Below are 11,888 nucleotides of genomic sequence, written 5' to 3'. Positions count from 1 at the left end.
CCATCACCATCATCTCCTCCAGAACTTCCTCATCTTCCCAAACTGACACTCGGTCCGTGTTGGGCACTCACTCCTGCTCCCCCGGCCCCTGGTACCCACCCGCTCCTCTCTGTCTCTGAATCTGACTTCTCCAGGCACCTAGTAGGAGTCGATCGGGCAGTACTTTCCCTTTGTGACTGGCTTGCTTCGCTCAGCACAGTGTCCTCAAGGTCCATCTACATCGTAGCATCTGCTATGCTGTGTCGGGATCTCCTCCTTTAAGGGCCACTGTCTGGGTGGACCAAACTCTCTGCATTCGTCAGGTGATGGACACACAGGTCCCTTTGTGTCCTGGGAATACACTGCCACGAACCTGGGCGTGTGGATGGCGGTCGGAGCCCCCGTGTTCAGCTCTTTCAAGCCGACACCCAAGAACGGGGCCTGGGTCGCAGGGGACTCAAGCCCAGCATCCTGGGGCATCTCCACCGTGTTTTCCACCAGCCACATTCCCCTCAGCAGCGCACAAGGTACAAGTTTACCACATCTTGGCCACGTACTGCTTGGTACGTTTTGATTTTTGGTGACACCCATCCTGGTGGGCGTGAGTGGGAGCTCGGGGCGGTCTTGGTTTGCATCTTTTCACTCCCAGACACCCCCTCCTTCTCTCCCTCCCTCCCTCTCCTTCTTCCTCGCCCGGCCCAGAATCCCGGCCCCCACCAACCTGCCTCTTTCCCCCTCGGACCCTCTCATGGCCACTCCCTTCCACTGGGGCAGCTGGACGTGGCGGGAGAAGCACCCTCCCAGCTGCCCTCCTGCTGCTCCTTCTCCCTCCCTCCCCATCCGTGACCCACCTCCCCGTCCTCTGCACCCTTCACAGCCCCCGCCCCATCATGTTTCCCCTCCACAGGGTCCAACAGTGACCTCTGTGGCTTCACCGCTCATCTGACAAGCCTGTCTGGATCTCCCCTCCCGGCCGGCCCGGCTGGCCAAGGGCCCTGACAGCCAGGCTCCCTTCCCTTCCTGGGCGCCCTGGGCTTCTCTCACCCACAGCTGGCTCCACCCTCAACTGTGTGGGTCATCTTTTGTCAGGTAGCAGATTACCCCAAACCCTCATGGCTTAAATCGACATGGGTTCATTGTCTCCTGGCCTCTGTGGGTCTGGAATCCAGGCGTGGCAGGGCCATTTCCTCTGCGTCATGGTGCTGAGTGGGGCTGTGGTCTCACGGGAAGGGTTGGCCAGGGTGGGAACCCTGTGACTGCTCCAGCCTCTTGCAGCTCCGCACACGTGGGCCTCTCCACGGGGAGGTTCCAGAGCAGCCGGGTCCACCCTGGAGGGGAGGGGAGGCACAGGGTGTGCAGAATCTGCCAGTGCTCACCACCCACCCCTGGCCCCTGTCACTGTCCTGCCTCACCTGGGAGACCCCAGTGCCCCTCCTCACAGCCCTCCCTGCCTCCACCCTGGCAGGGCAGCCAGGCGCCTGGATGACTAAATCTGGTCCTCCCACTGCTCTGCCCTGTGCTCCCTGATGGCCTCTCGCCATGGTCAGCTCCACCTCCAGCTGAAGCCTCTGGCAGCTCCCAGCCCGTCACGGGGCAACACCGTGGTGACCCAGCAACTGGAGGAGTGGCCCGTGCTGAGGGGATGGCACAGCCCTGCAGGACCCCGCACAGTGCCCTGGGGAGAGGACACAGCGTTGGATCTGCGCTGGCATCGGCACCTGGTGGAGCGTCATGATCCTGCTAGAGCTGGGGCACGTGGGGTCAGGTGACGGGTCCTGTGAAGGCAGGTGACCCATGGGCCACAGTGGCCACTTCTCCAGTCCCTGAGTGCACAGCCGGGGTGGGTGCACTGAACCGGGACACCCCTTGCACGAGGCGCTCAGCCTAGGAGGGAAGAGCTACCAGCGTGGGACAGAGACGTGTCTCCCTGCAGCCCTGAGGTGCAGGCGGTGGTCTCCACCTCTTCCCCGTTTAGTCACTGGGGTGGCCCTGGTGGTGACCGGGCGGCTGCGGGTGCAGTGTCTTGGGGGGCGAGTGCAATGCTGTAGCCTCTGGTGAGGGGACCACGGCCCCAGGTTTGGTGAATGCATTGTTTTCTGTCCCCATCAAGAAAGAGGACCAGACACAGCTCTCCCATGGAACAGACCATGCACACTGGCCAGCTCTGCTCCAGGGCTGTGTCAGGGCTCCGGCATTCACATGGCAAGGTCCCAGGATTGAGAACCCTCGGAATGTCAGTGTCCTCACGGTGGCAAGGGTCACAGTGCAGGCCCTGGGTGCTGGAGCATGGGACCTGAGTTGTGCTGTGCCAGGAACCGAGGGATAGGAGCTGGAGTGGTCGCTCCCAGTGTCCCTCCACCCCGGGGAGCCTGTGTTCCAGTCCCCACAGCTCTGGGCCCTGTGAGTCAGAGATCTTGGTGCTCAAGGAAGCCAGTCTCTCCAGGGCACACAGCGAGAAGCACGGCCGGGCTGCTTGAGGGCAGCAGATGAGCAGGTGGCCACCATGTTGGAGGCGGCAGGCAGTGTGACTGCGGAGACCAGACTCTGTGTCAGGGAAGAGTCACCACCCGGAGCGTCCCAAAAGCTGGGGTCCTCATTAGGGAGAAAACCTCCCTTCTTGACATGTCTGTGGGTCCTTTCCTGAAGACCCAGGGCAGGAAGGGGGTGGGGGGCAGGGCTGCAGGCAGGGAGGTCTAGGGGGTCGGGTGGCCACAGGCCATGAGCCCCTCCAGCCACACGGCCCCACCCACTCACTAGCCCACAGGGGGCTGCTGTTTCCGGGGCTCTGCTCTGGGTGTGGGGGCTGGGGGGCAGGCGCCCAAGGGTGATTTTTAGGAAAAGCTGCCAGTCACTCAAAGGGTGTCCCTGCCCTGCTTGCTTCCAGGTGGGAGTGGCCGGCCTCCCCATCTTGGGTGCCCCTGTGGCCTGCAGTGGGGGTGCGCAGCGGAAGCCTGGGTCCCACGTAGGGGCTGGCCCTCCCTGCCTCCCCCGGCTGTGACAACTGGCCAGAATGCAGGTGAGGCTGACTCGGAGTCTGGGGACTCTGGTGGGTGATGACCGGCTCTCACATCACCCACCCCATGGACCAGGGCAGAGGAGTCCCCGAGGAGCCGCCCCACACCCCTCAGAGCCCAGCCTGGGCCCAGCCACACTAGGCGGGAGTCCAATGGCTGCCTAGCTTCAGAAGCTACACATGCAACACTGGGGACATTTCTCCTTCCTGCACACACCTCTGTTGCTCAGGAGGGTAGGTTGAGGCTTGGACTGGGTGAGCAGTGAGCAGAGGGGGGACTGGACCAACACATCGCTCTCACTCAGTCACTCGCCCACTCAGTCATCATTAAGTAAGTAGTTCTTTCCTGGGAGCGCACTTCAGGACCACGGTCAGGTCGCGGGGTGGGGTCGGGTGGCAGTGACTGCACAGACAAGTGGGTTTATTCCTTTATTTACCATTAAACAAAACTTTCTGGAGAGCCAATGGGTCTTCAGAATTGCAGATGGCCGGGCGGAGGGATAGACGGGCACATGGACATACAGACACTTGGAAATACGGACTCAAGGACAGATGGACATGTGGACACACAAATCCCCTGACTTGAGCTTCCAGCTGAGGCATCCCTGAAGCAGGCACTGAAGCCAGGCCCCTGGTGCCTGCTTTTCTCCCCCATTGTCTGGCCAAGGCGCCTCCTCCAGGGGGCCTCGGCAGGCTGTGTACTGTCAGCCCGCGGAGGACACACCCATGGCAGCACACTGAGGCCTGGACACAGGGGCCATAACACTGGACCCAGACCACGAGCAGCAGGACCAGACAAAGACCCTGCCCGGAACCTGGCCCTCTGACCCGAACTGTGGAACACTTGAGCCGGGCTGTGGGATTTCCACAGCAGCCCCTCCCCCACACCGTGCAGCAGAAGGATCTGCTTAACCTCGGTCAGATCACGGCCCCTTGCACACAGCCCGCCTGGCTCCCCGACCCAGGGTAGAAGCCAAGTCCCCCCGGATGTGCCCCCAACTCCTCCCACCAGCTCTGCTCCGCGTGCTGCTTTTGCGGGCCTGGCCCTGTGCTAGGCAGGCCACACTGCCCGGGGTCTGGCATCGACTGTCGCCTTGCCCCCACCCAGTGTTCCCTACCCAGGCAGCCCCTCCCTCACCTCCGCCAGGCCTCCCTGGCACCTGGCACTCCCCGAAGACCAAGGTGGGCAGCAGAGGGCAAGAGTCTCCTGGAGGGGTCTTCAGCCCCAGGAGACCCAGCTGTCCTCTGCATCCCACACTGTCCTTCAGCCCTGACTGAGCTCCCTGTGCCGGGGCCAGAGCTGGGCTGAAGGCCACTTGGTCAGGGTGTTGGGGAGTTCTTGCCTCCCTTCCTGCTCTTACAGCCCCTCTGAGCCGCTGCACACCCAGCACTGGGGCCCTGGGAGTTACTGGCGTCCAGCTGCCTGTGAGCTCGGGAGGGTCACTCTCCAGGTCTCAGTCCCCCCTCCCAGTCCAGGGTGGGACATGGGCCAGCTCGGCTCCTTTACCTTGTGATTGATGGTTGAACAAAAGAAAGAGCAGAAAACTCAGAACTGCTTTGATGGGGGCCAAGCTCTCCCACCAGCAGCCTGAGGACGATGCCACATCAGGATGTGGAGGGACAGGGGCTGACCGGCCAGGCCTGGCCAGAGCCATCCCCCTTTGGACAGCACTGTGTTTTGCCCACCTTCAGGGACACAGGTGGGCATGGGGACAGAGGAGAGGACAGGCAGACACAGGGGCGGCCGCTGGGTTGCCGCAGGGGTATCGGACACCCGCCAGAGAAGCAGGGCTCCAGGGCCCCAGGGCCCACCCAGCCTGCTGTGCTCTGGACCTCCTTTCTCTGACTTCCCCTGGACACTGCTCCCTTGGCCTTCCGGTGCCTGCCCCGCACCCGCCCCGCAGGACTGAGGCCACGGTGCAACCGAGTTGGACGGACAGGGCATGAAGCAGGGGCCACTCAGAATCGGAGAAGCCCAGGCAGGGGGAGAGGTGGTTTCCTGCTGGGTGGGGGTGGGGAACGGTCACCCTGGCAGTGCTGGCCCAGCTCCCACTAGCACCAGGCACCCTGTGGCACCTCCCAGCTGCACCAGGCAGGGCCACCACGCAAGCCAGCCCGTGGCCAGTGCCCAAGATGTGGGGGAGCCAACTGGGCCTCATCCATCTCCCCTAGCAGATGTCGGCTGGGGGAGGGGTGGGGGGGTGCAGCTGGTGACGTCCTGCACATAGGGACATGGTGACTGTGCTGACAATCAGTGCCCACGTGTTTATGCCTGTGCATGTGTGTATGCAAGAACACGTGTGATTGCATGTGCGCGTATGTACAGGTGAGCACACAGGCGTGCACATGTGCCCATGCTGGGGTGGGGACAGCTAGCGAGTAGCTGGTGAGCCCCTGGCTGGACATTGGCCTGTGTAGCCAGGTGACCGCCGACCCCACGATCCCACCTGGCCTGGGACGGGGAGGGGCAGGGTATGGGGGCAGGAGGGGGTCTCAGGCTGTCTCAGCCTCCCCCTCAGCCCTCCAGTTCCCCCACCCCCCTTCTCCGTGCCCCTTGGGCCTTTGGTCCAGGGCTGCCCCCAGGGGTGCTCCTGGTGGTCGTGACCTAACAAAGCCCCCACCCACACACGTGTTTCCTGGCTCATGGTGGGTTAACAGGTGGGGCTGACCTCTCGGTGGGTTTCCACATGAGTCTGTGACTCCAGCACTCTGAGGGCCTGGCTGGTCAGTGTTTCCAGCTCTGCCCGAAGCCAGGCACCTGGGTGCTTTTTGGGTGTCTGTCCCTGGGTGACCAGGGCACACGGTGCAGGAGAGAGCCACCTCTAGGTGATTACCCCCCCCACCCCCGCCTGTGGAGCTGGGATGGCAGCAGCTTTGCCCCAAAGCTGCAAGCCTCTGGGCCTGGAGCTCAGAGGGATGTACAGACAAGGAGATGGACAGACAGGCAGCTGGCGACGGGCAGAAACTGCTGAGAATTGGCGGAAGCCAGGCGGGTGGCCGGCGGGTGGCCCGACGGGTCCTGGAAATCCTCGCTTCCTGTTTTTCTAACAAAGAGCCTCTGTCCCCTAGGGAGGCTGCGGGCCAGCAGCAGCAGCGGACGTGCCTTTTCCGTAAACAGGGTTGTTTTCTTTCTCCTCTTGGCACAATAACAGTGATCTCCAAGCCCCCCATCCCGGCCACCGGCACCAACAGCCACAGGGTCCTGTAGGGGAAGCTCCCCGGGTCAGGGGCCATCCTGCCACTGTGGGAATGGGGGTCACGGCATGGCTACTTTTGATGAGGCCCCTAGGACAAGCAGAGGACAGGAATTCAGTGGCGCCCACCCCGTGGGACAGGTGGGAGGCCAGCCCAGCTTTGGGGTCCACGAGAACCAGGGAGTCAGGGTGGGTGGGGGCTGGGTGGAGCCTGTACCCCTTGGGGGAAGGCAGGGCCTGTGAGCCTCAGGGCCTGACCCAGCAGCACTGGGAGCAGAGAGCCAGCGCTGAGTGCACACAGGGCTGGGTCTCCTGAGAGGGGATAGCAGGGGCCAGGCCCCGCCTCCAGGTGGCTCCCCCACCAGATGGGCTGGGGGAGCAGCCCCTGGGCGTGCACCCAGGTGGGCGCATGGTGCTCGCTCCCCAGCTGAGAAAGCTTAAGGTGCAGAGGGTCTCTGCCCTTGGCACCAAAGCCCCTGAGTACAGCCCCCAGGAGCAGCCCGGGTATGTCTGCATCCTGAGAAGGGGGCACGGGCCAGAATGCCTGCTCCAGGCCCCTTGGCTGGGTGGCCTCAGGGGGAGACAGGAGAGGCAGCAACGGGGATGGAAACAACACCCCTGCCTGGCTCTGGCTCGGGGAGGACCCCTGAGGGGCGCAGGGATGGCCTCTGCTGAGGGCAGCTGGGCCCTGTGCAGCCCTCTGCGCGCCCGGCCACGGAGCGGGGCAGGCGTGGGCTCAGTGCCCGGGTGTGCGGCTCTGAGTGGGCCAGTGTGCAGGCGTGTGTGGGTGATTGTGTGTGCCTGGGCAGCAGGCGCCAGAACGGGCCTGTGTGAGGGGCTGGGGGGCTATTTATAGCGGCTCCACTGACGAGAGAAGCTATTAATAGTGAGGATGGAGAGTGAATGGACAATATGCCTGAGGGTGGGGGGGCGGGTGCCATTCTCTGCCCGAGACACCCGGGGCTGGTACCCCAGCCCCCACCCCGAGGCTGGACAAGGGCCACTGTTATCCGTCAGCAGCTGAGCCAGGATTTGCGTGCGGTTCACCTGGGGCAGTAGGCTGGGGGGTCTCTGGCTGGTGCCTCCTGCCCTGCTCTCCCTGGGGGGGGCAACTGCCAGCCACCATTCACCCTAAGGACGGATGTGCTGATGACGGAGAGTGGGAGGTGGGAGGGGGCAGGGCTAGACGGAGGGACCCAAGGTGGAGGAGGGGTGCTTAGATCAGCCCCCACGCCTGGCATCAGACGGGAGACCGTGGAGGAGGGGTGAAAAGGGCTCGTGGGGGTCTCACCCCCAGCCCTTACGTGCTCCTTGGGGGGCACTTCATTCCTAGTCCATGACCAGAAGTGGATTTGACACAGGGTCCCAGCTGACCTGGCAGGCCCACTGGGCTTCCAGCAGGACACGTGTGGGGGCAATACACGGGGGATCAGATCCCTCCAAGGGATGGGGGGCTGGCGGTCACCCCACTGTCTGAGGTTCATTCTCTTTGACCGTTTTCTGAAACTACGAAGGATGGTCAGCTCCTGGTAAACAGATCAGAGCTGACCCCCAAAGAGGCACCCCCCTACCTCCAGCCCCGCGGGGTTCCAGGAGCTGCTACCCTCCTCTCCCTGAGCCCAGTAAGAGGTGCCACCAGGCTCCCACTGGGAGGGTGGGCTGTGGTCCAGGGGCCCATGTGCAAGGCCGTGCTTCCCCGGGGAGGGGGAAGCTGAGGGGGCTCAGACCCTGCTGAGACCACCCTTCGCACAGGCAGGAGGGGGTGGAGGACGTGTGGGACGGAATGGGCACAGAACCTCGGCGCCAGGGACAGACACCTTCACGCCCCGGAGAGCAAGTGCGGGTCCCCTGCGCACATCAGGCCGGAGCCCTGGGGCCCCAGCGCCGGATCCTTCCGGAGCTGAGACCCCGCGCCGCCGCCCTCACCCGGCGGACGTGGGGGGCGGTCTGCTTTCCGCCCACCCTCGACCTCGCATCTCATTCACCCGCCCGCTTCCGCCAGGCCTGTTTCCTTCGGGAACCCCCTGCGATGACGTAAAGGGGAGCGCGCGCATCCCGCCCGCGGCCACCTGGCGCCAAGCGCTTTCCAAGAAGGTCGTGGCCCACCGCGCACGCGCCGCGCCTACGTCCCGAAACCTTGGGCTTAACCGTCGGCGTCATCCCCGCCGCATCACCGCTGCTCCGGGAGTGGGGGAGGGGGCCCCGGGGCCCGGGCGCGGCGGGGAGGGGCCAGAGCGGGGGGAGAGGCGCTGGCGGCCCCAGGCCTTTCCGGCCACCCCACCCCGGACGCGACGCGCGGGACGATGGCCCCCCACCCCGTCCCCTCCGGCCCCGCAGCCCCTTCCGCGGAGAAAGCCTGGCCGAAACTTCCGGCGCCGCCCCCTTCCCGGCACGGCCGCGCCCTGCTTCCCGCCCGCGGGCCGAGCCCCGGCCCACCCCGCCCCGCCCCGCCTCCGCGACTTGCTCCCGGAGGGCGGGCACGGAGGGCGGCGGCCAGCCCTCTCCTGCTGTGTGGGGGCAAAGCAGCGCGCAGCTCCGGCCTGGAGGGCGCGGGGAGGGCGGGCCAGGGGCCCACGTCCGGAGCCAGGACACTGAGGCCCATGGGCCGCTCCTCCGAGGACAGGGAGGCAGGGAAGCGGACCCACTGGCCTGCAGGCCCGGGGGGCTCTACCTTGGACCTGCCTGGGAGCCCTCTCGGTCTTCGGGGGTGAGTGGGGCACGTGGTCAGATACCCTTTCCCGCCCTCCCCCGTTCATTCCCTGGACAAAGCCTGGGAGCGCTTCCGTCCACGGAGCCCTGCCCTGAGGAAGACCTCCCCGACCCGTCCTCCGCGCAGATGAGTTGACGCAGAAAGACCCTCCTCCAGACAGTGTTTGGTGGCCAAGGGACCAGGGCTGGCCAGGCTGGGGGAGGGCAGCCTGTACTAGCCGCCCAGGCCAGGCCTGGTGGTGCCCCTTGGAAGCTTCTCTCCACGGGGATGGGGAGGACGGGGGTCTCTGAAAAGGTGGGCGTCCCACACTGCACAACAGCCCAGTCTGGCTGGGCCCCTGGCCCCCTAGTGGTGTGGAGCCAGCCAGCCTGGCGTCTGGGATGATCCCTGCCACAATGAGGGCTTTGAGGACCCTGAACTGGGAGGGGGCGTGTGGTCCGAATGGCAGCCCGTCTCCGCAGAGCCGCAAGGCTGGTCCCGTGCAACCCCAGCTTGGCGCCTCCTGCCCATCGCTGCCCCCAGGACCGAGGCCTTTTGTGCCACCACCCCCGCCTCTGCCTCGGCCCCAGTGCCCCCTCCCCGTAGACCCTGAACGCACCCCACCCACCCAGGGTTCTCCAGGCTGGCAGAGGGTGTACGGAAAGTGAAGGCACCACCAGGCCCTGACCGCGGTCCTCCAACTTTAAGGTTGGCCTATCCAGAGTGTTGGGCTGGACAACACCCTCGACCCCTCACACCTGCCTGTCTGCTCGGCCCTGGCACCCACCAGCCAGGGACCAGAGGCCAGAGGCCAGGCCTGGAGAAGCACATGTGAGCTGGGAGCGGTGGCCCAGGGCCACCCTTGTGCTGGGGCTGGGCAGGTAGGGAGTGAGCAGCCTGGGAAGGGGTCACCCACAAAGGCCAGCCCTGGGCCAGGGCACCTCTGGGAGCCCACATAGTGGGGTGGGCCTCCACTGTGAGCCGTCACAGGGACACAGTCGGGTGGTGAGGGAGGGGGCTGGACATGGTATGAGAAGTCGACCTGTGTCTAGGCCAAGGCCAGGTTTCAGGGCTGGCGCTGGGGGTGGGACCTCACCCTGAGCCCCCGCAGGGATGACCTCGGCCAGAGGCCACTTCCTACCGCCGAGCTCCTTCCCCATGAAGAGTCCATGGAGGGGTCAAGGCCCAGCCCCCACACCGCAGCTTGGAAACCTCTGAAGGGTCATGAGGCTTCACGTTCCCCAGGGGGTCAGCTGGGGACTCACTGCTCCTCTGGGAACCAGCTCAGATGGGGCAGAGCCTGGCAGTCTGGACGGTGAGGGCGAGCTAGGAGGGCCCAGCCCACTCTGTGCAGTGGGCAGTCTGGTCCCAGTGGTGTGACAGTTGTGAATTGGGAGGGACTGGAGCTGCACAGGGTTCGACGATCAAAAGTGTGGGATGGTGGGGGTGGGTCCAGCATGCATGAGGTCCCGGGTTCAATCCCCAGGGCCTCCATTTTAATAAAAGTGTCGGATGGTGGTGTCATGGGGGGCTTCTTCCATTGCCTGTCGCTCTGGGAAAAGCTAATGGGTTGGGGGAGAGACCAGGAGGACGTGGGGCTAGAGGAGCCAGCGCCCATGAGGGCGAAACCCCAGCCTGGGCGCCACCTGAGGGGGAATGGGTGGTACAGGTGGCCCACACCAGTGGCCACACCTCCCCAGGTGCCCTCGTTGAAGACATGGGCCTTGCCGTCGGGGCCTGCTCCTGGGATCAAGCGGTGACAACCTGAGGGGGGCATGCTGCCCCCAGAGGAACCTCAGGACCCAGTAGCACGTCCCGGAGGGCAGGGGAGCCTATTGGTTGCAGAGCCTTCCCTGAGGTCCAGGACGCACACCCACAAGGTGATGCGGTCACAGCGCTGGGAGGTGGGGAAGGAGGCAGGGCATCAGAGCAGACATGGAGAAGGGCCATGCGTTTTGCGCCCCCCCAGCCCCTGTCAGCAGCTGCTCGTGGTGAGGTTGTCACAGAACTGATGGTGGGGGCGGTGGCGCCCGGCCGGCAGCGGCAGGTGGATGTGGCTCCTGTGAACAGCAGGTTGGAGCCAGGCCAAGGGCCTGAGGCGCCTGAGGTTGTGGTTACAGAACACCATGTTCCCGGGGACTGGCCGGGCTGCCCAGGAGAACTCAGGGATCCGTGACCGGGAGGCCCCAGTGAAAGGTCATGACCCCTTGCCCAATTTCCAGGCCTGGGGCAGGTTTCAGACCCAGAACCCCCTGCCTGAAGGGGACAGAGTCTGCCGCACATTACACTTCCCCCAGCCCTTCCCTAGAACCCCGTAACTGAGCACAGGGCGGAAGAGACACCGAGCGTGGGAAGACAGCCGGACGCAGGGTTCCAGGAGGTGCCGGTACCGGGAGACCAGTAACACTCGGAATTCCAGCCAGGGTCTGAGCCCTGACCCTGAGTCTACATGTCCATCAGGTGGTCAGTTCCCCAGGCTCGGAGCAGACAAGCTTGATGGTGGGCATCACTTCCTTGGCCACCAGCCAGGGCAAGTCCTGTGGAAGCCTCTGGAAGGGCCTCACCCAAGGTAATAAGTCGAAAGCCACGTGATGTCCCAGGTGATTAGTGACATGTTTAAAGACCTGAAAATGTGGGCCTGTCATATCTTCATTTAGACCACCGGCCTGACCCCTAGAAAGGGCAGTGACGGACCCCAGGCTGTGGATGGCTGCCGAAGCCCGCCTCGGCCAGAGTGCTGTCTTTGCCAGAGTCAGTGTCCACGGCCTCAGGTGTGCCGTGGCCAGTGATGGGTTCACTCTCCCTGGTCCCCGTGGGGAGGACTGGAACAGTTCAGGGTTCCTGGGGGTGAACACACGGCCCCTCCCAGGCTCTGCGGACCCTCCTGCCCACAGTTCCCTGGACCAGCCACACGTCCCTGGCAACAGTGGCTCCGCGTAATCAGGCCAGGTGACCAGGAAGTGGCGAGTGCCCTGGGGCCTTTGTGGGACCGTGCACCCTAGTGGGGTGGGCC

General features: G+C 64.7%; 1 protein-coding gene across 1 annotated transcript; it reads left to right on the top strand.

Moving 5' to 3' along the window:
• The first annotated feature begins 364 nt into the window (after positions 1 to 364).
• LOC141579331 (uncharacterized) lies at positions 365 to 10,399 on the top strand. The gene is made up of 4 exons (XM_074374486.1): positions 365 to 506; positions 6,552 to 6,690; positions 7,857 to 8,893; positions 9,584 to 10,399. Exons 1-3 carry the CDS (start codon positions 365 to 367, stop codon positions 8,779 to 8,781), a joined length of 1,206 nt encoding a protein of 401 aa, XP_074230587.1. The 3' UTR covers positions 8,782 to 8,893; positions 9,584 to 10,399.
• Positions 10,400 to 11,888: the final 1,489 nt, after the last annotated feature.

This window comes from Camelus bactrianus, chromosome 12, assembly GCF_048773025.1.
Source record: "Camelus bactrianus isolate YW-2024 breed Bactrian camel chromosome 12, ASM4877302v1, whole genome shotgun sequence".
NCBI lineage: Eukaryota > Metazoa > Chordata > Mammalia > Artiodactyla > Camelidae > Camelus > Camelus bactrianus.
Note: the sequence above shows the minus strand (reverse complement) of the source record. Positions and strands in the feature narration are given on the sequence as shown.